The 19,034-nt window shown below is 38.9% G+C and overlaps 2 protein-coding genes across 4 annotated transcripts in view; one reads left to right on the forward strand and one right to left on the reverse strand.

The window, feature by feature from the left end:
- Positions 1 to 6,787, forward strand: part of AGPAT2 (1-acylglycerol-3-phosphate O-acyltransferase 2) — a 421,046-nt gene extending 414,259 nt beyond the window's left edge. Inside the window, exon 6 of the mRNA XM_085612947.1 lies at positions 3,501 to 6,787. Coding sequence (XP_085469073.1) covers positions 3,501 to 3,664 — 164 coding nt within the window. The 3' untranslated portion in view covers positions 3,665 to 6,787. The remainder of the gene's footprint in view (positions 1 to 3,500) is intronic.
- A 1,747-nt stretch (positions 6,788 to 8,534) lies between these two features.
- The window catches only part of EGFL7 (EGF like domain multiple 7), a 50,853-nt gene continuing 40,353 nt past the window's right edge, over positions 8,535 to 19,034 (reverse strand). For all 3 annotated transcript variants that reach the window (XM_085612919.1, XM_085612929.1, XM_085612938.1), the window contains 3 exons: positions 15,076 to 15,146; positions 12,342 to 12,504; positions 8,535 to 9,460 (listed from right to left, as the gene is read on the reverse strand). In XM_085612919.1, the coding sequence (XP_085469045.1) occupies positions 9,438 to 9,460; positions 12,342 to 12,504; positions 15,076 to 15,146 (257 nt within the window). In that variant the 3' untranslated portion in view covers positions 8,535 to 9,437. The remainder of the gene's footprint in view (positions 9,461 to 12,341; positions 12,505 to 15,075; positions 15,147 to 19,034) is intronic.

Raw genomic sequence — 19,034 nt, forward strand, 5'->3', positions numbered from 1 at the left:
AAATTCCATGACTGATTGAGTTGGAAATCTACTATAAGATGTCTTATAATCCAAACAGTAGGCACCTCCTAGTCACAGACAGGTCTATACGAGTGCAACATCAGGATCTCACAATATGTTAGCACCTAATTTTGACCAACATAGACCACATTTTTTTAAATGTAGGGTTCACTAGAACAAGGATCTGAAAGTGGATATTACTGAAGAAGGATGGAATATCTATTTGTCTTCAGTCTCTGAATGCATAATTCAGTACAGAACAATTGTTTCAGGCTTTGCGGGAAACGTCAAAAAATGAAAAATATTCAAACTGATTACAGCTGATGAATGCCGACATTGTGGAAAAAAGTAATCAGTTTAAAACTTTAAAGCTTTTTGTCCTTGAAGAAATCTGTTTGGAAACGAATCCGAAGGAAGCTCTAGCTGAAATTCGGAGAATCTGTACGTTTGGATGGATGGTGATCTTTTTTTTTTAAATGTCTATAAACCGCAAGCATCAACTCAGTTGAAATAAATATGGATGCAATCATAAATAGATAAAAAAACAATGTTTTGAAACTAGAAAGGACACGTGACTGCAACTAATTGGATGAATAAATTATGTAAAATGGCAAACTTAGAAAGAGTACTACACTCTGCAAGAAATAGACTCAATTTGTCTGTGGAATCTTGGAAAATGTTTGCTTGGATAATTAAATAGGTTTTAGTGTAGAGAACAGAATCGATTTAAGGTTTGTTAATAATTACTCAGTATTTGTACTGGTAATTATTTTAAACTAGTGGGAAATTATAGTTTGATTCTATACTGTTCACACATATATATGCATATCAAGGATTTGATTCAGACTGAACTTGTTTAACAAAAATAAAAAAGTAAAGTGTTAGATTATTTTCTTGTGTTGGAATTGTCTATGGAATTTCAATGCATATTTTTGTTATTTCTTCCAAAAATGTTCCAAAGTTCTTCATTGGATTTACATGACTTATAAAACTGACTAGCAAAATATAGATGGTTTTCTTTTCTATATAGTTTTTTTCGCATCTTGTTGTATTCCGCTTTAGGTGTCCGTATATAGGTTTTCCTGATACATGTCCTTATATAGACACAATTTGCATTGCCCTTATATTGGCATAGGATCCCAGTCCTTATTTAGGCATTAGCCATACTATCCAAATACAGGCATGGTCACCTATATCCGTCCACCCCAACGTCACAACGAGTTCTTAGAAACAGACCCTTAAGCTGTTGTGAGTTTCCCTAGCCCAAGATTATTGATTTCTCCAAGAACTCATTTATTATGCATGAACCGCTATACCCTAAGGGTTCATTCATGACGTCTTCCTCTGCCCCACTTTACGTCAATGCAAACATTCCTAAGCACCTTCCAGGTATAAATATACCTGCCCTTACCATGGCAAGCCATGCTTGGCTGCAAGACTTGAGACTGCTCGCCACGGCGGCAAGCAAGGATGAGACCTCGACTTAGAGGAGCCCGTGTCCTGGTATGACGCACTGACAAGATGCTGTCATCCTTGCTCGCAGAGAATCCAGCTTCCAGTGTTCTGACTCCCTTCGCGGGGTGTTAGAATTCGAGAACCAGATAAGAGATTCCAACCTCTCTCCTTCTTAAGGTATGGAGCTGACTAGAACCTTGGCATACAAACTTAGCATACAAACTTAGTATACCATACTATAGCATACAGCACCTATTTCTTACCTTGTCCTACACTTAGGTACACTGGGGTAGAATTAGTTAGAGAACGCATTGTATGAGTACCCGCATTTTTAGCCTATGTTATTTGTGTATATGAATATATGTGTCATAGCTAAAAGATAATGCTAGTGCAGTATTATTTCTTTCTACTGTTTACGCTGTACATAATATATCTTGCATACTGTCTTATGATTGTAACAGCACATATCTCTTACACGAGAAATAAGACTGTTCAATAAATCCTTTTAGTGAAACGCCCGTCTACTCTTTCTGTGTAAACCCCGCAGAAACTAAGCATGCACGATTAGCTGAGTGAAACTGTTATCTATTGTTTCCACGATTCTGAGAGTATTCCGATTCTAAAGGGAAACAAAGTTGCCATGTTTATGCGGTTGCCAGAAACTACTCCCTTCTGTTTCACAAGGAGTTTCTAGTGGCCTCTGAGTTAGCTGACACACAAAGTAATTAAGTTTAATATGCTCGATAGGGGCATACTGACCTCAGTCCTATGCCAAAACTATAGTGTATATTATTCCAATGTGCAGAGCCTATTAGGGAAATAGGAACTACACTACAATCTGACATATACAACCATTTGTAATGAGTTTTCCAAGGCAGTTGTGATTTCATTTTTTATCTTTAGGTTCCACTGATTTCTGTGAAAACTAGGGTTTGCAATTTTTGTTATGCTAGTTCTCTATATGTGTTAATAGACGTATCTCTTTGTTAAGTCCCTAGGAGACCAAATTTGACGGACTCTGAGTTACATTCATTGATGTTCATTTTAAATCGACTGTCCCGCAAATCTGTTTTTTAGTAATTTCCATTTAGCAGTTTCCATACAGTAGTGAGCTAAGGGTTCTGCGTTAAACTATGAGCTGGTCAGATGCATGGGAAAAAAGATGGCTGTATGATCAGTCCACATGTTTCCATTAGGTGCTCTAAACATTATGTATATTGCATTTATTTAAAAGATCATCTAATGTGTTCTGGGCATTACAAATAGGTCTAAGCACCAGTTATTTGTAGCACTTTTAATAATTTTAAGCAGCTCCTACTATAGGCAGATGTGGATCATGGATCTGTAGGTTCAAGCCATCTGGGTATAAAATACTACTTAAAACACTTTAGATTGTACAGCTTGTCAATGTTAACCCGTCCAGCCCAAAAATAAATAGGCACTGTTGTAATGTTTTGTGAATGGAGCATATTTATACTGCCATTTATACTGCCATAATCCACAATTAGATAAATGAAGTCTATTTTGACCTCTAAGAACTTTACAAAAAGTAAATCATTGATATGAGAACACCTGCATTACTAAGTGAGCTCTCTATTTTGTATTTTAGATCAATGTAACCATGGATTTATTTCTATAATTAACATTTGAATAGTACACTGACTGAAATTCTTGGTAACATTCACTCTCTAAGATGTATCCTCTGTTTACAAAGTAGCAGGTTCAATAATTTGCACAGTTTCCATTTTATTATCGTTTTCATACTTGGAATATTGTGATGTTTGGTATCAGGTAGACAGTTATGAAATTCATCATTGTAAACCTCCAATGTCATATTTTCATACAATGTAGAAATCTTAATTGTGGGAGATGTTTTTATAAGAATATGCTTACTGACAAGTTTTGTATTCCTCATACGTCTTGTTGATGTTTTAGCAATGCATTCAGTTTTATTTACATTCAATGAATTATCCTGCTGTAGTTCAACATCAGACAGAGAAAAGACAATGTCAACCACTCATTTTTGTCACTTTCAAATTTCACAGGTACAATCAAAGTGGAAATCCTTCCAAAAATTGAAACAACTGGACTTACAGCCGAAGATGTGTCAGAGCTTACAGAGCAATGTTACGCCACAATGAGAAGCATCTTTTTCAGACTATCTAACAAAGAGAACAAAGTGAATGGACCAAAACTGTCTGCTAAATAGGATTTCTCTAAACGAATGGAGCATGTTCACCTTTTGCCAAAAGTCAGTGTTTCCATTCATATTGTACGTTGGAATTGATGTGAGATGCTTACAAAGCAGTTCACTCTACATCTTCTACAGTTTATGCACTTTTACGCAATACGTGATTTGGGGGCCTCTTTCAAAGAGTCTTACCCATGCACCCGGTCTTAACCTGGGTCTCAAAGAAACAATGCGGTCCACTTGCCTTAACTGTATTAAAGTAGTCCACCTGCATTAATGCATATTTAAACAATGTGTCTTGTTCTATATTTGCAATGTTCCCAAACATGGATGATGGTAACCAGCTCAAAGAACCCAAAGAAGTGCCAGAAAGTAAGATTCTGAAAATCAATCGCTCTTCTTCAGTTGATCGAAGTTGTCATAGTATTATGGCTGCATAAGCCTTGATGATAGAACAGGACTCGAGTGTGTCTTATTCGATGTACAAACACCACTAATGCTCTCAAAGAGATGACTAACTATTAAATTATTAATGCCTATGTTGCGCACTAAAAGAGATTTAAAAGTACTCAGTTGTTTGAAATCATTAACTCTCCTGCAGCTAAAAGCAACAACAGTATCTAAAAAAGTTTGGTTAGTTTCCCCAAGTTTTATTTTTTTAAATGTATGTTATGTACATTTTTGTGAATTTATTTTCTAACTCTCATTGAGACCGAAAATGCAAGGATTCTCATTGCTAGGGCCTGTAAATGCTGAAAATAAGTAAGTGCTATTATACATGTGTGGCCAACTTCCACACCCGTGTGTGGCAGTGGGACCATGTGCCAAATGTTTCTGGATTGAAAACATTCCATTTCCTATTCCTTGGGTCTCCTGTAGCATGATGCCTTCCAGATTAGATTCCACATGCCTCACAGTTATTATAGTTTATTCATTGGGCCAGAAGCTAATTTGGTAGCAGTTTTCCCAGAGGTTGCAGATCATGATTCCCAACGTATGGATTTGGGAGGGTCAGTTTCAGCCAGTCAGTTCACTTACAGACATTTTAAATCCATGGTGAATGTGTAGGTAATTCACATTAAAACACCGTTTATTGGTCTTTTCACATGTCCTTCAAATAGTGCTATGGAATTAATGCTTAAATGAAAAGTAACCAGACAGGGCATAATAATCAATTTGACTTCACGTTTGATTCATTAGTGTTAATCCTGTTAAGACATTGCACAACAAACCAATTTAGCTATACCTCCATTACGGTGATAACATAACTAAATTCATTAAGGTGTTTGCCAATGATACACAAACTCAAAAGAGTAATTCAAGACCCTGGCACGACCTATAAATATACAACTTCACAGTGTTGCAAAGAGTATTACTGTGGCTTCTGCACTGATTATTTTGGAATATTTTGCATCTGTGTGTTGCAGAATGTTATTGGTTTCAATTATTCTTTTATGTTGGGTAACAACATATATTTGCCAAAGGTAAAATTTAATTTGTTTGAAACAATGTATAAATAAACATTTTGTAAATAGGGTTTTTTTCTGAAACGTTGCTAACTTTTAAAGAAAGCTGAATATGTCTGAAGTTGTGTACTGTAGTTTCTACCTAAGAAAGGTCTGCTAATCAAGATGTATTTATTTAAAAGAACAGGACGGATAAGTTTAAGTCTGCAGTCAGACAAAGTATTTGTTAGTGTGGATGCAGTTTTGCAATTTGCTTTGAAAGGTTTGCAGGTGTTGTTTGACCTATTATAAAGATACATTATAAAACATTTACAACTGAATAGATGTGATATCGGAGCTATATCATTGACTTCAAATGATGCCCTTCTGTTGCAGAAGTGAGGCACATTTTTGGTTGGGTTGGAAACAGGTTTTACAAGGGGCTGGAAGAAATTAGAATTTTTGCCATCAAACGTATTGGCAAAGTGTCACACCTTACCCAGTTTGAAAATATTGCTGTGTTTAACAACATTGACCAACTTTACTTGTGAAAGACGTTTCCACATACCAGATGTTTTTGAAAGAGAATTTTCATTTCGATAAATAACTTTTATGCTAAATGTTGGGGTGTTTGGACACCAACTTTTGATAGATGTTTTCTCTCTATTTTAGTTTTTATTGTTTGAACTTTACAAAATTCAAGAAGACAACGAATACTGCAAATTTTCAAAGAAAGCATCACAACTTTAGTTTTACCTGGACTATGGCTAATAAAGTACTCTTTGCAACAGTCACACAATTAACTATTGGATAAAAAGAACTCTGTTTTGACCAAACCTAAATCAACAAACGGTTATCATTTTTACTAATTCCACGTTACTTTCCCATATACCTTCACCACTTATTGAGTTGAAAAAATGATAAAGAGTTGTTGTGTATGTTTGAGCATGGGGTTCCATGGCCCATTGTATATATTCCACACAATATGCTTTGTGGTTTATCTAGATTGTATGCTGCATTTGGATGATATCCATGAATTCTTTGTCAACACTTTTAATTTCTTATTTATTTAAAGATATAAAAATTAAGGTGGTGTTGAAAAAGTAAAAACGTTATCTCTGTGGTCAAATTTGCAATGCAGGTTTGAACGTTCTCCGCTGCATGGTTTCTTTTCTTGTGAACTAAATACGCTGAAATGTTTTTTCCCAGAAAGGACATTGTTTTATTTTCTTCTCATGTAGATGTTTTTCATTTAAAGCATTTTTCTCAACTAGTTGATGCTCGTTAAGAATTAACAGAATTCTGTAGCTGCTTAAATAAATTAGGCATGCTGCAGGATTGCGTTTTCATTTATCCTTCATGTCCAGAATAATTAGGGTCTCCTAATTGCGTGATCCAGAGAGGTCTACTGGAAGAGCTGCGTTAATGAATGGAATTTGATAAAGGAATGTGTTTTTTTTTTAAAGGAAGACGTGGAAAAATAATGTTCGAAGAACAGTAAATGTATTTAGCAGATTGTTATAAAGGAGACCTTTATATATAAATGATTTTGTTGATTGTTCCCTACCTTAAAAATCATAAATACAACTTTAAAAAATGTTAAATTATTCATAATGTATTTTTATAATCAATGGCTTTGCTACCTGCACAGTGTATCACATTGGGAACCGTGGAATAAAGTTTTCATAAAAACTGAGATTTGTTGTTGAAAATCCTGCCCTCTGTGTATAGTTCTAAAACAGAGGCATTTTTGCATAGGTTGAATATGTCTCAAGAAATATCTGTTGTACTGTGACTCATTAACATACTTACATATCTGTGTGATTCTAGAATGCACAAATTGTTTATTTAGTTATAGTTTGACTGAAATCAGATCTTCTTAACTGTGCTTGATGAGGTCAAAGTGGGTACGCCCTGGACTTAAGTTTGATATGTTTAGTAAACAAAACACCCATGCTAAGTGTTTCCAAGACCACCACATTGGCCGTGCAATTTCCATTCACTCACTAGTAGTGTCACAATTCCTGGTACTTTGCAGGAGGGCACCTTGTTACCTTGAGACAGCTGGCATACTGCTGCAGTTACAGAGTTTATGGTCACAGTAGGGACAATCATCACTGTATGTGCCCTTTAAATTCTCAACTGGTTCCTGGTGATGGCACAGATTAAGATTAAGTTTGTCTGCAAATACTCAAAGATTACTGAAGAAAAGGGTCAAGATACTTTTTGAAATTGATACCTTACTTTATGTTTATCAACAGCCTGTGCTATGCGACTGCGCACATGATCACAAAATGAAACATCAAGAAGTTGAATTGTGTAAAGTGTAGGTATGTGCCTGGTGTTTTTCATATGTTAGGAAGGGTCTCACCAGTCGACGGGGATGCAACAGTTAGAAAAAAGCAATTTGCCAGCTTCCGAAACATGGTCCAGAAAAGAAATGGAATGGTTTGTGAAGCAGTGCAAAATTGAAGTACAGGAAGTCTGTGAATAACTGACATTCACAGCAAAAAATAAAGTGTTACATCTACAAGTGAAGTGGGGAAACTAGGGTGAATATAAAATGTTGTCAACAGTCCATTGCACCGACAAAGATTGATGAGTACCTTTAATCGTAAAGAGCCACTAAATGTGCTGTCACAGCTGGACAATGAACCCTCCCCCCGCCTCTCCCTATATAGGCTCAGAAAATTGCAAGAGAGTTGAATGTGCCCGTGCATATCTGTGTGCCAGTGTGGATATTGAAATGTGTTCAGTGGTGGTAAATATGACACTTAACTATGAAATTAACTCAGTTATATACTTATGTATTACCCTCATAGTGTGTCACAAGGAACTGCATCATGTATGTTTAATGTTTGTAAATGTGATTATTGACTTTCATTTTGTTTAGGTTTTAATTTCATTCAATAAGGGTACTGCAGTGAGGTGGTTCAGTGCAAAAGGCAATAATACCAGGCTGGATAATAAATCTGACCTTTGAGCCTCATAAATGGATCCACACTGCGATTCAAACATACTCTTGAATACTTCCCTAGCACCATGGAATTTATGTATGCCCTATACCCTTAGACCCAGATGTCTTCCAATGAACCGTTCAAATTCACCATTTATGAACTCTTCACGGTGGTGGTGGCATATATAAAGAACAACAGTGCCCCAACTTCACCCAAATAGCATTGAACTACTTGCCTCTTTAAGTGAAGGGCAACACAGAGAGTAATATATGAAACTGATAAGTATATACAAATATTTAGAAGGCTAGTGTCATTGGCATAGTAATTTATTGTCTAAGTTACATGCATCATGCATTGTGCCTGGAATCTGCCGTCTTGATTCTAGTTTTGTCATACTGTAGTCTAGTGTTGCTTGAATGGTTTTTAAAACAACTGTGAACAATTAAACGTTGTCATAGAGACTCCAGAAAAGTCAATACAAAGGTCTGCCAAGGTAAAGTATTTATTTATATAACCTCACAGTCACGTGAACAATATTTTGTATTCCAATAGAGAAACTACTGTAAAAAAATGATTTCCATATTTAAGATAAAACACTCATCTGTTAATGTGTTCTACTAGGCCTGAATCAAGGCAAGGTTGTTGTTTTGTTGCAGTGCTATGAGTAACACTTCATAAATAAACTGGTTAGAAACAACTTTAAATCATATTCTTGAAACATTACACATTTGTTTTCTCTTTAGGAACTACCACACAAAGAAATAAGTTTTAAAAATAAACATTTGTCTTTTCTTTATCAAATCTAATAATTATTTATTAATACATTTGGTATTTACATTTTCTTTTGAGAACACACCTCTAGCATTGCATGTATCCATCTTTGTTGGCAACAGGAAAATTTAACGATGTGCCCTTCACAGAAAGGGTCCTAAATTCTCTGTTTAAACTCTTTGTTACCCACTGTAGGATGAGTGTGATTTAAACTCTACAACCAAAAGGATATGTTTTATGATCATTCGATCGATTTACAATAGCTGGGCCTTTTAAATTCTCTTTATGAAACCTTTCACTGGAGTTCTATAGAAGCTAATTGGAGATCTGAGCATGCAGTCCGTTTCAATCATTCCTCTTCTTGTTTAGGCATTGGTGATCTGTGAAAAATAAGGCATCACAATCTATTCACAACCGAAAATGTTTGCCATTGAGGACACTGCTAGAAACAGTTAATTGATATGCACACTTGTACGCTTGTCATTTGTATTCATTGTGGCCATCTTAATTCAAGTATTTCGCTGGGATACGTCCAGCTTTCAAAGTCGAATGACTCCTACAAACTTTGAGATCAGACGTGCCGGTGGATTGGCCGCTAATGTTTTGTTCGCAGCCACGTCAGCGTTGGTTTTGACAGGAACCTACAAGAAGGTGAAAGAGACAGATGTTTTTAATTATAATAATACTTTACAAAACTATCTTTAGCTATCGTTAGTAAAAACGCAAAACTTGCAGAAGTTACACCTGAGTAAGAAATAATTTTGAAACTATAAGAAATCCTGAACAGATAATTGATTAAATTACTTGTCAATATTAAAATTTGAATGACTTTGAAATCGAAGTTTCTATACTGCCGTAATTTGTAGGAGATATTTAACCAGTGATATAATTTCTACACTTCTTAATTTGCACAAGATAGTTTTGACTGTTTTTAATGCATACAATTTGTAGAATGTATATCATTAAAGTTCGTCTTTTCTTAAAATGCCCTAAACAAAATGATTGTGTGTAATTTTGTTAAGTAGTTATATTTAGTCAATTATTACAAGCCTCTCTTTTATCTACCTCCGGGAAGCAAATGCATTATATTGGAATGTTGACTTTAGAAATGTCAGCCTTTCCCATAGACAGTGGAGTTCTTATTGTCTTTTGTAAAGTATTTATTAAACTAAGTCACCGGTGCAGCAAACATTCACAGCAATCTGATTTCCACATCATACAGTATCATGATGCTAGCAACATGCCTACACATATAAAATCTGTTATGTAACTTCCACCTCTCATGTATCTGCTGTATCCTGACTCCCTGACCTTAGATGGTTTGTTTTGTCTGCTTGATATCTGGAGTCAGAAACCGAATATTCACTGCTATAACGGACCAACGGTGGAAAACCAAGAATTGTTTTTGCACTACTGTTACATCACTAGCATCCTCTCTGTTCTCCCACCACACTCGGGGTCTCCCGCGGCCCAAACAAAGCCACAAAATAGGTGATGGACTTTCCTCACTTCTCGCTTCTTTCTTTAGCCTTTAAAGACTCAAGGGTTACAGAATAACGTGGGCTGTGCTCTGCCTGTGTCACCCCCAACTCCCAGAAAGCCTGTCAGTGTGGCACCATTTTCTGCCTGAAAAAGAGCAGAGTGGACAGTTTGGGATAAGGAGGGGGAGGAATGTTGAAGAGGGTTGTGTAAGAGAGGTGTATTTACTTTATATTTGTGAAGGGTGAGGAAAAGGGAAGCTGTTGAGTGAGGTATTTTTTTTTTCTTCCAATATTAGAACCGGTGAAGGATGCTGCTATAAAGGGTATTAGGGGGATAGTTTCTGGACACCAAGTATTGCTTGAGTTTTTAGGTCGAGGCTGGGCAGCGCATGCGCTGCTCGGTGAGGCATACTGTATTCAGGTATGGACTTGAAGCTCTGTCCACTTCCCGCCCATTTTTTCTTATTTGCTTGTGTCATTGTCCTTTGTAAACTGTAGCTTTTCATTAGTCAATAGGCTTAGTAGTAACTCCTTAGTACCGCCTTGTCTCATCTTGTAACCTCCAATAAGGACTGGCCCACTTACGTGTGTTGGTACTTGGTAGGCTTTAATTAGAGCCTCTGAGCACAATGTTGTTAAATTGTTTTCACCTGCCTGTTGTTGCAGGCAAAACACACTGTCTCTTAAGAACCCTTTATTTATTTTTTTATAGCACGCCACAATAGGAGCCGTGCCTTTAGTTTATTTGTGACGCGGACGCAAGTAATTTTTTTGGTTTTTTTTTTACTATTTATTCACTTTTTTTTTTTGTTGTTTACAAGCACCCCATGCCGGGCTTCTATGTTAATAGAGGCCGCGCTCCTTTCTTAGAAGAGCGACATCTAAAGAAAGGTCTTCAGATGCTATTAAATTGAAACCGCGGCATGGGGCGCTTTTACCAAAAAAAGCATTTGTTTGTCAAGTTGACAGACAAATGCTTTTTTTTATAAAAGGGCCCCATACTGCGCTTTCACTTTAATGGCGGCCATGTAACTTTCTTTCGACGCGGCTCGTCTTAAGAAGGGGGCATGGCCTCTAATGTGAAAGCGCAGCATAGGGTGCTTGTAAACAGCAACAAATATTTGCAATGCAATAGGTCTCGCATTTGTGAGAATTTAAGCTATTGTCCTTTACAATGCCAATAGCACAAACTCCTGTAAATGCGAGACCTATTGCATTGCAAATGCTTGTTAGTAGTGGAAAGAAGTTGGAAGTGTTTCTTATTTTAGATGTTGGTTTGGTGGAAGAACACTGTGCGGTTGAACAACTTTATAATGCATGCCTTTACCATGTTTATACAACGCATGCCTTAACCATACATATGCCTTCACCATGCAGGTAAGTATAAATAAAGTTAAACCTCTCTATATCTATTTGTGTATATAAATATACACACACTTGCACGCACGCACGCACGCACACACACACCTCTCCCCTCCCTGTACAAAAGATACGCTCAGACACTCCTGCAAGAAACAGTTTATTGACGGTTGGCTTCTGCCATGTTTCGGCCGTAGCCTTTTTTCAAGAGTCAATGCACGAACCAAAAAAAGTACTTGTGACATACTTTGTAAATCAGTTAAAATAGTAAGCATCAGTTGCACATACAGTAAATAGAAGTCAGTTGTGACAACCACACAAAACAATGTAATGAACAATACTTGTTCGAATGTAACTCAAAATAAATAATTCAGCTTACTGTGCATGACTGGCTTAGAGAAGTGCACTGTAGCAAGTATATCTCCACGCAACTAATGATCAATGTAACGTGCAGAATAACTGCATGGTGCTGCTTTTGAGGGCCAGAGTGGTAGACATATAGTTGCTGAATGCAAAGCAAAATGCTCAGTGGCCAGCATACACCCAACATGGCTGCCGCTGTACGCGCTACAGTGCACATCTGTAAGCCAGTCATGCACAATAAATATGTAATTTTTTTTTTTTTAAACTAGGACCAAATATCTATTACATCGGTTAACTCGTTATACAGATTTGCACTTACATGTTTCAAGCCTTTCTTCCAGGAAAGAGATCTGCTCACTCAGAGAGTCAATCCTGTCCAGCTGTTGGAAGGAGTGAGACAGGATTCGCATTGGATCCGTCTTTACGTCATCCGAAGTTGATGGAAATAGGGTGTTCAGTGGAGCCAGCAGCAGCTGCATTTTCTGGAGAGAAAGATGAAATAGTATTGTCGTATTTCGTCTCCAAGAGATGGGCTGACGTAGCAGGAACGTGGGCACGTGTAATACGAACCAACCATCGGACTCTGAACTACCCTTATTAGGTCTCACCTGACCCAGCGCATGCGCTGGTCTGGCGAGACTTATTGAGAGGGCTCCAAAAAGTGCTACCAGGCCAGCCTAGAGCTACAGTGCATGTGCACGGGCGCGCGCGCCGCGCTTGGCCGCGATTACGTTCACTTTTACGGCCGCTTTGATGTTTGATTGCGATCACTTTTCACGGCCGCGGCCGCTTGGCATAGCCAATAGGTCTCACTTTTTGTGTTTAGTTATGCAACTCTTGCATGGCTAAACACTTATAAGGTCCCAAAGGCGAGACCTATTGACTATGCCTATGCTTGGTTTTTTGTTGCAGGCGGCCTCACGGTGCAGTTTTTAAACGGAATGTAATGAAATGCACGTTTGGTTGCTGTGAATATTACATTAATGTTCGATGTGCGATGGTAGAACCAAAAAAAAGTATTTCGTTGGAAATCAACCAGCATTGTGTCCAGATGGGCACACGTAGCCAAACACTGGACTGCAGACTCGTAGTCATAGATGGCATTTGTGGGATTCTAACCTTGTGGAAGTTCGTGCAATGTGTGTCTGGGCGTGTTGGGTTTGGACCTTATCTTTATTACAAAGTATTTTGGTCTGTGCTCCTAGAAGGGGTAGCTTCAAGCACATTCACAGTTAAATCTGAATCCTGTAGCCCAGGACTCTGCGATTTTATATTTTTTCAATTGATTTGAATTTGGAAGATGGGCTTTTTTTTAATAGCAACTATTACTTATGCCAGGAAAGAGCGTAAAGTAAGCTTATTTTTGCTTTGAGCAGTACTTGTTTTTTTCACAAAACATGCATCCATCGACATTTCTCTCTTCATTCCAGAAGCCCGCAATAGCAAGGAGATTGTTTTCCCCATAGCCTCATTCCAGACTGAATAAAAAAAACATCACAATCTAAATCTAGGAAAAGAGCCAATAGTCCGCATCAACCACACTGTTGTACCCTGTGGTGGAAATGTCCAGGTATGACACTCCCCTTGGATACTGTCACATGTTCTAATGCCTCGTGCATATCTCACTGCTATACTGCCAAAGAGATCAACTCCTCCTTTGGTAACCCCTCGGCGTGGCTTTCCCTGGACGAGATCTGCAAGGCAGCTACCTGGGCTGCACCATACTCTTCAATTCAATTATCCACAGAGCATTTGGGTCAGGTCTGGCTTGAGTCTATGGTGTCATACCTATATAGCCAGTTCTATGGAGCATCTGCTCTCACAAACTGATGAAACTCGTGCACCAAATCATTCAGTAAACCACACATGATTTTGCAGTAACTCAGAGTGATGCAAATGGAGAGGGAAGTTGCTGTTTTTTTCCCCCTTGGATGGCAATAACTTACAGAGCAGTCCTGCCTTACAGGAATAATGTCATCAGAGCAATCAGAGAAGTCAAAGGCATGTTTGATATGATTTAACATTGTTTGATTTAATATTGTTTTTACAATACTAACTTGGTTTCATAAAGCACCACAGGCCAGATGTATCTAAGGGTTTTACCCATTTTGTGTCTATGGGAAAATGTGTTCATACATATGGCCCTACTTGCCTAATATTGTGTTTCTAAGGCCTGTCAGGAATGGGACTGCTGGCTTGACGTTTATGCCTGATTCTGGCAGCCCCTGGCTAATGCTATGTATGGGGTGGTACACCTGTATGGGTCAACCTTCTAAATCAAGAGGAGGACAATGGTAACCATTAGGATCTTTCCAATACCCAATATCTTTGATAGCTTTCTCCTCGAATCTCCCCCATTCCAAAGTCCTCCTATACCATTCGGCGTGGATCTACGTTCCTTCGGAACATTCTTCCCCTTCCTGAAGATTCGTGGACTGAATCAATGGTTTGACATTTCAGCACTGAGTGCTCTGAAGTGGGTGCCCCGCGACATGTTTTGGTGCTTTACAGAACTTCTAATTAAGTAAATGTTTTGGGGTGCACCAGCGGCTGCTGAACTTTGAAAGTGGTGGTCTCAAATCCGCACTCCAAAGTGCCTTCACGTTAAAGTTGAGTGGCTATGTACAATTAGACAGTGTGTTGTATCCTCAATCAAACTGCGTTATTCAGTTTGAGATTTTAAGCCAAAAAAGCACTTTCTTTCCATATTAGCTTAAAAATCAAGACTTTTGTAAGTTTGAATAATATGAGAATTATCATGCAATGCGATGAGAATTAGTTCAAAATGAACAGAATAATTTTGCAGAGGTGAAGGGGAACTCCAACCAGGAAATTTTGCAGGCTTCAGTAAACGTTAAAAAAACTAATGGGGAACTTCACATAATGTAAACTTTGCACGCCTATACTCATGACTTGTGCATCCATTCCCAGCTCAGGCCTCAGCCACTTAATTATGCCTAGATTTGCTGATGGCACTAGACTGAAACATATACACATCTTTTGCATTGTCAAACCTTTAATACATACAATATTTAGTTTAGAAGGGTGCTTACCTGCTCCAGTGCTTCCATGCGAGTTTTTAGTTCCTGCATCTCGTTCTTGGTGTTATCAGATGTTGCAGAAGCTAGAAAAAGAACCAAAATGAATAATAATAATTCTAAACTAGCAAAAAGAAGGGCAAATATTTCACTAGCCAAGTCCCAAATTATAGTTTTATAACTAAAATGTAAACTAATGTGGCTCCGGATGAGAATAGTTCTAAAAATAATTGCTTCAACACTTGAAGTCAAGCAAATCTACATTACCTCTTTATCACTTGCCGCGTTCCGGTTAGTATGTTTTGAAGACTGCCATTTCCTCAGACATACAATATTTGTCCCTCTTCTTTTTTCATGAATACACAAATTGCAGGTTTAAGCACCACCTACCCATTGGTGGATACAAAGGTACTTCCTCTGCAGGAAATCTGTTTTGTCTGCCCTCCAGACAGACATTCTTGGCGGTTACAAAAATCCAAGGTATGTTTGCTTCTGCTTTTCTTGTTTCTTGTTTTCATTATTTTTCTCAAAGTTAAAGTAATAAGCCTAATGTACAGCACTGATTCAGTCTGAGAGAGAACAAAATGGAAAGTTTACCTTATCCTGTGCGGGGCTTGGTGTCATATAATGGCAGCAATAAGAGCTAAATGCCTGAATTAGAGTTTGGTGGACAGGTTACTCTGTCACAAACATGCCGGATAGCCTATCCGCCTTATTGCAAGTGCATTATAGGCCCTAGTACTTGTATTAAGGCAAATGAGATTGCGGTCATGTGTGGTGCAGTAACCTGTACACCGTTCTGAGGGAACAAACATTTGGAACATAGGTCTATTCCAAGAGTTATGCAAAAGATATATATGCTGAAGTGCAAAGACAGTTCTAACCTGTGCAGTAAATACAGACACAATGCTTGCAACTTGAGCAGGGAAAACACTAGTTAATTCAGAAGAGGGCCTTCCTTCTGAGTGAAGTGGATAAGAGGATGAAGTCAGCACTGAAGAAGACATATGCCAGCATTAATCTTGCTTTATGGGGGTAACTTATGCAGAGTACACCGCCCAATTGTTAGCAAAAGACTTTGACTCTCGGGAGGTCCCATGCAAGAGCGAGAGACTTCTTCTGAGTTACTGGTATATATGTAACAACGTGCCAGGTTCCTTTCAAACAAAGCCTGTCCTTAACTCTGGTAGAAGGTGAATCCATTCTAGGACAGCGTCAAATTGGACTGAGAAACTGAAAAGAGAAAACCACTGACTGTTACAAATTATTTTCTAAGGCATAAACATTTCCAGAATTAGCTTGATGGGATCATCACTGAGGCCTTAAAGGATGCCTTACTGTTTAAGGGAAAATCTTCGTCTAAGAATCAAGTAGTTTCTGTCTCATCATTCTTCCAAAAGTTACACATTAAGAAAGCAATCTGTAAATCAAGCGTTGTACCATTCCTGGCGACTATGGAATAGTTGATCCGGAGGCAGGAATGGTATGTTGTAACAAAGACTTTGTCAAATCCTGGGGAAAGGATGTGTTAGATCTGTTGGTGCTGATTATTATGCAGAATTCCACTTTAGACGTATCCTCTATTTCTCCAAGGCTGGCTTTATCCCAACTCCCATTGCAAAGAGAGCATTAAAGGCATGGGCTTTTGGCTTAATCCTAGCTCCCATCGCAAAGAGAGCAATAAAGGCGGGGGCTTTATAGAAGGACTAACATATTTGGTCCTGAATTAGGCAGTGGTATCAATGCCTGTTAAAGAAGGAAGGCCAAGGCATTTATTCCATTCACTTGCTATAGTAGAAAAGACCTCAGGAGGCTTCGTACCAATACTAGATCCATTTAAAGATGGACTAATCCAGAGAATAATCCCATGGATCCAGTCAGGGGAGCTTATGGTCACTTTGATCCTACAGGATGCAGAATCATGTGGCCCTGATTTTCAGAGAGCACCACAACAAGTTTCTCTGATTTTCATCCAGGATCAGCAATTCCAGTTTTGGGTTCTCCCCTGTAATCTCACACAGGTACTGGCCTCTCTGGTCAACTTATCACACAATTGGGAGATACCATTACTCCCATACCTGGATGATTAGCTACTACTCTCACATCAGAGTCAAACAGAACTCCATCCAGGTAAACTAAAAAGAAATCCAAGATAACTCCAGTTCAAGGTTTAGAATGTATAGAAGGATGGTTTCAAACACAAATGGGTGTTTTTTCTTTCGGTGTGTTCTAAAGATTCAGAAACATGTTTTATTCCTATTGACTAAGATGTCTCCCAAAGACAGATCTTGGCTACAAGGCACTGGCAATGAGTGTGCCCTCTGCAAGGTTAAATCTAGTGATATTTATTTGACCTCTACTGGAATTCTGGGTTCCAGCTTTGATGGATCTGGAAGCTCCCGTCGGATGAATGAATGAATGAATGACCGGTCCTTATAAAGCGCACAGCTGCTCCAGCAGGAGTGTCCCAGCACTAACAGTTCTCATATGGCTGCCTTAGCTCTTAAAAAGCCATGTTGTCAGCAGTTTCTTGATGTGAGTTAGATCTGTAGATGCTCTCGGAGCCACTGGCAGTTTGTTCCATGCTTGGGCTCCTAGGAGCCCGAAAGATCTACCACCTCTACGCGCCAAGCGTGTCTTGGGGATGCAGGCCAAATCAGCGGAGGATGATCTAAGTGCTCTAGTAGGTGTGTAGCGGCTAGCTCGCTTTCTAAGATAGCCGGCAACCATGCAATGGAAGGCTTTGAAGAAAATTACTATGGCCTTGAATTTAATCCGCTCCCTCACTGGAAGCCAATGTAAGGCCTTGAGATGAGGGGTCATATGCGACCTAGGTTTCAGTCTGAGGATCGCCCTGGCTGCTGAATTTTGCACTACCTGAAAGCACAGAAGAAGGTAGTCCGGTAGTACCAGGTAGAGGGCATTAGCATAATCTATCTACTATCTTCATGGAATCCGGAGGGAGAAGCTAAAGGAATTTTTTTTAACATCCTCAGTAAACCAAAAGAGGTTCTTACCAGGGCCTGAACCTGGCACTTCATCAAGAGCGCATTGTGGATGTGGACACCCAGGTTCTTGACTGGGCAGCACAGGGGGGAGAGAATTATTCGGGCCACCATTGGCTCCGATTGCTCACAGAGGGCTGGCCGAAGAAGATAATCTCAGATGACTTGTTACATCAGAAAGGAGCTCAAGTTGGGCTTCCGAGGGCAGGGGCACCACTGCAGACCACAGCTCTGAAGTTTATAGTCTTTAACTGTGGCCAGTGGTTATGGGTGGTCGGCCACAATAGACTTTAATGTGTCCACAGAGCAAGTGGTCTTCTCAATGCATGAAACTCGTTGAACTGCAAGGAGGTGGAAGCAGTCGGACTAGCTCTGGTTGGTTTCACCTCTAAGCTCCAGTTTTGAGAAGAGCGGACAATATGATGAAACGGTCATATATGCTATTTTTTTAATCGTTTTTGATTCTTTCTGTACATTTTTAAGTGAGGAGAGATATTGTATTAATACAGGGATAAACATACCTTACATAGACTGAAAGGGGCACTGGGAAATACAACTACTTCATTACAAGGGGATGAAAAGAGACTGCCACTCTCAACAGAACACGTCTGTGCAAATGCAATCTAATGTTGAGTTCCAAGGGAGACATCAAGAAGTTTTCAGTCTTCTCACAGTTGTTTAGTTGGACCCTCCAGCGTGGTGATAATGGTTACAAACGTGTCCGAGTGGTGGCCTTGATGGCGCACGCTATGTCAGACGTGTCCAACATTGAACCCTGAGGGCCAGCGCCATCACGGAGTGTGAGGATGCCAATGAGACAAGAATACCAAAAGTATTTTAAATGGCAGTCTCCTATATAGTCTGTGATTACACCTAGCCCGGCTTCAGACATCCTGAACCAACTCTGGTCACACCTGTGGTGTACGTTAGTTTCTATAAGTCCGGTGTGTCCAACGGAGGTCCAGGAGC

The sequence above is a fragment of the Triturus cristatus genome, chromosome 1_2 (assembly GCF_964204655.1).
Source record: "Triturus cristatus chromosome 1_2, aTriCri1.1, whole genome shotgun sequence".
In the NCBI taxonomy this organism is placed as follows: domain Eukaryota; kingdom Metazoa; phylum Chordata; class Amphibia; order Caudata; family Salamandridae; genus Triturus; species Triturus cristatus.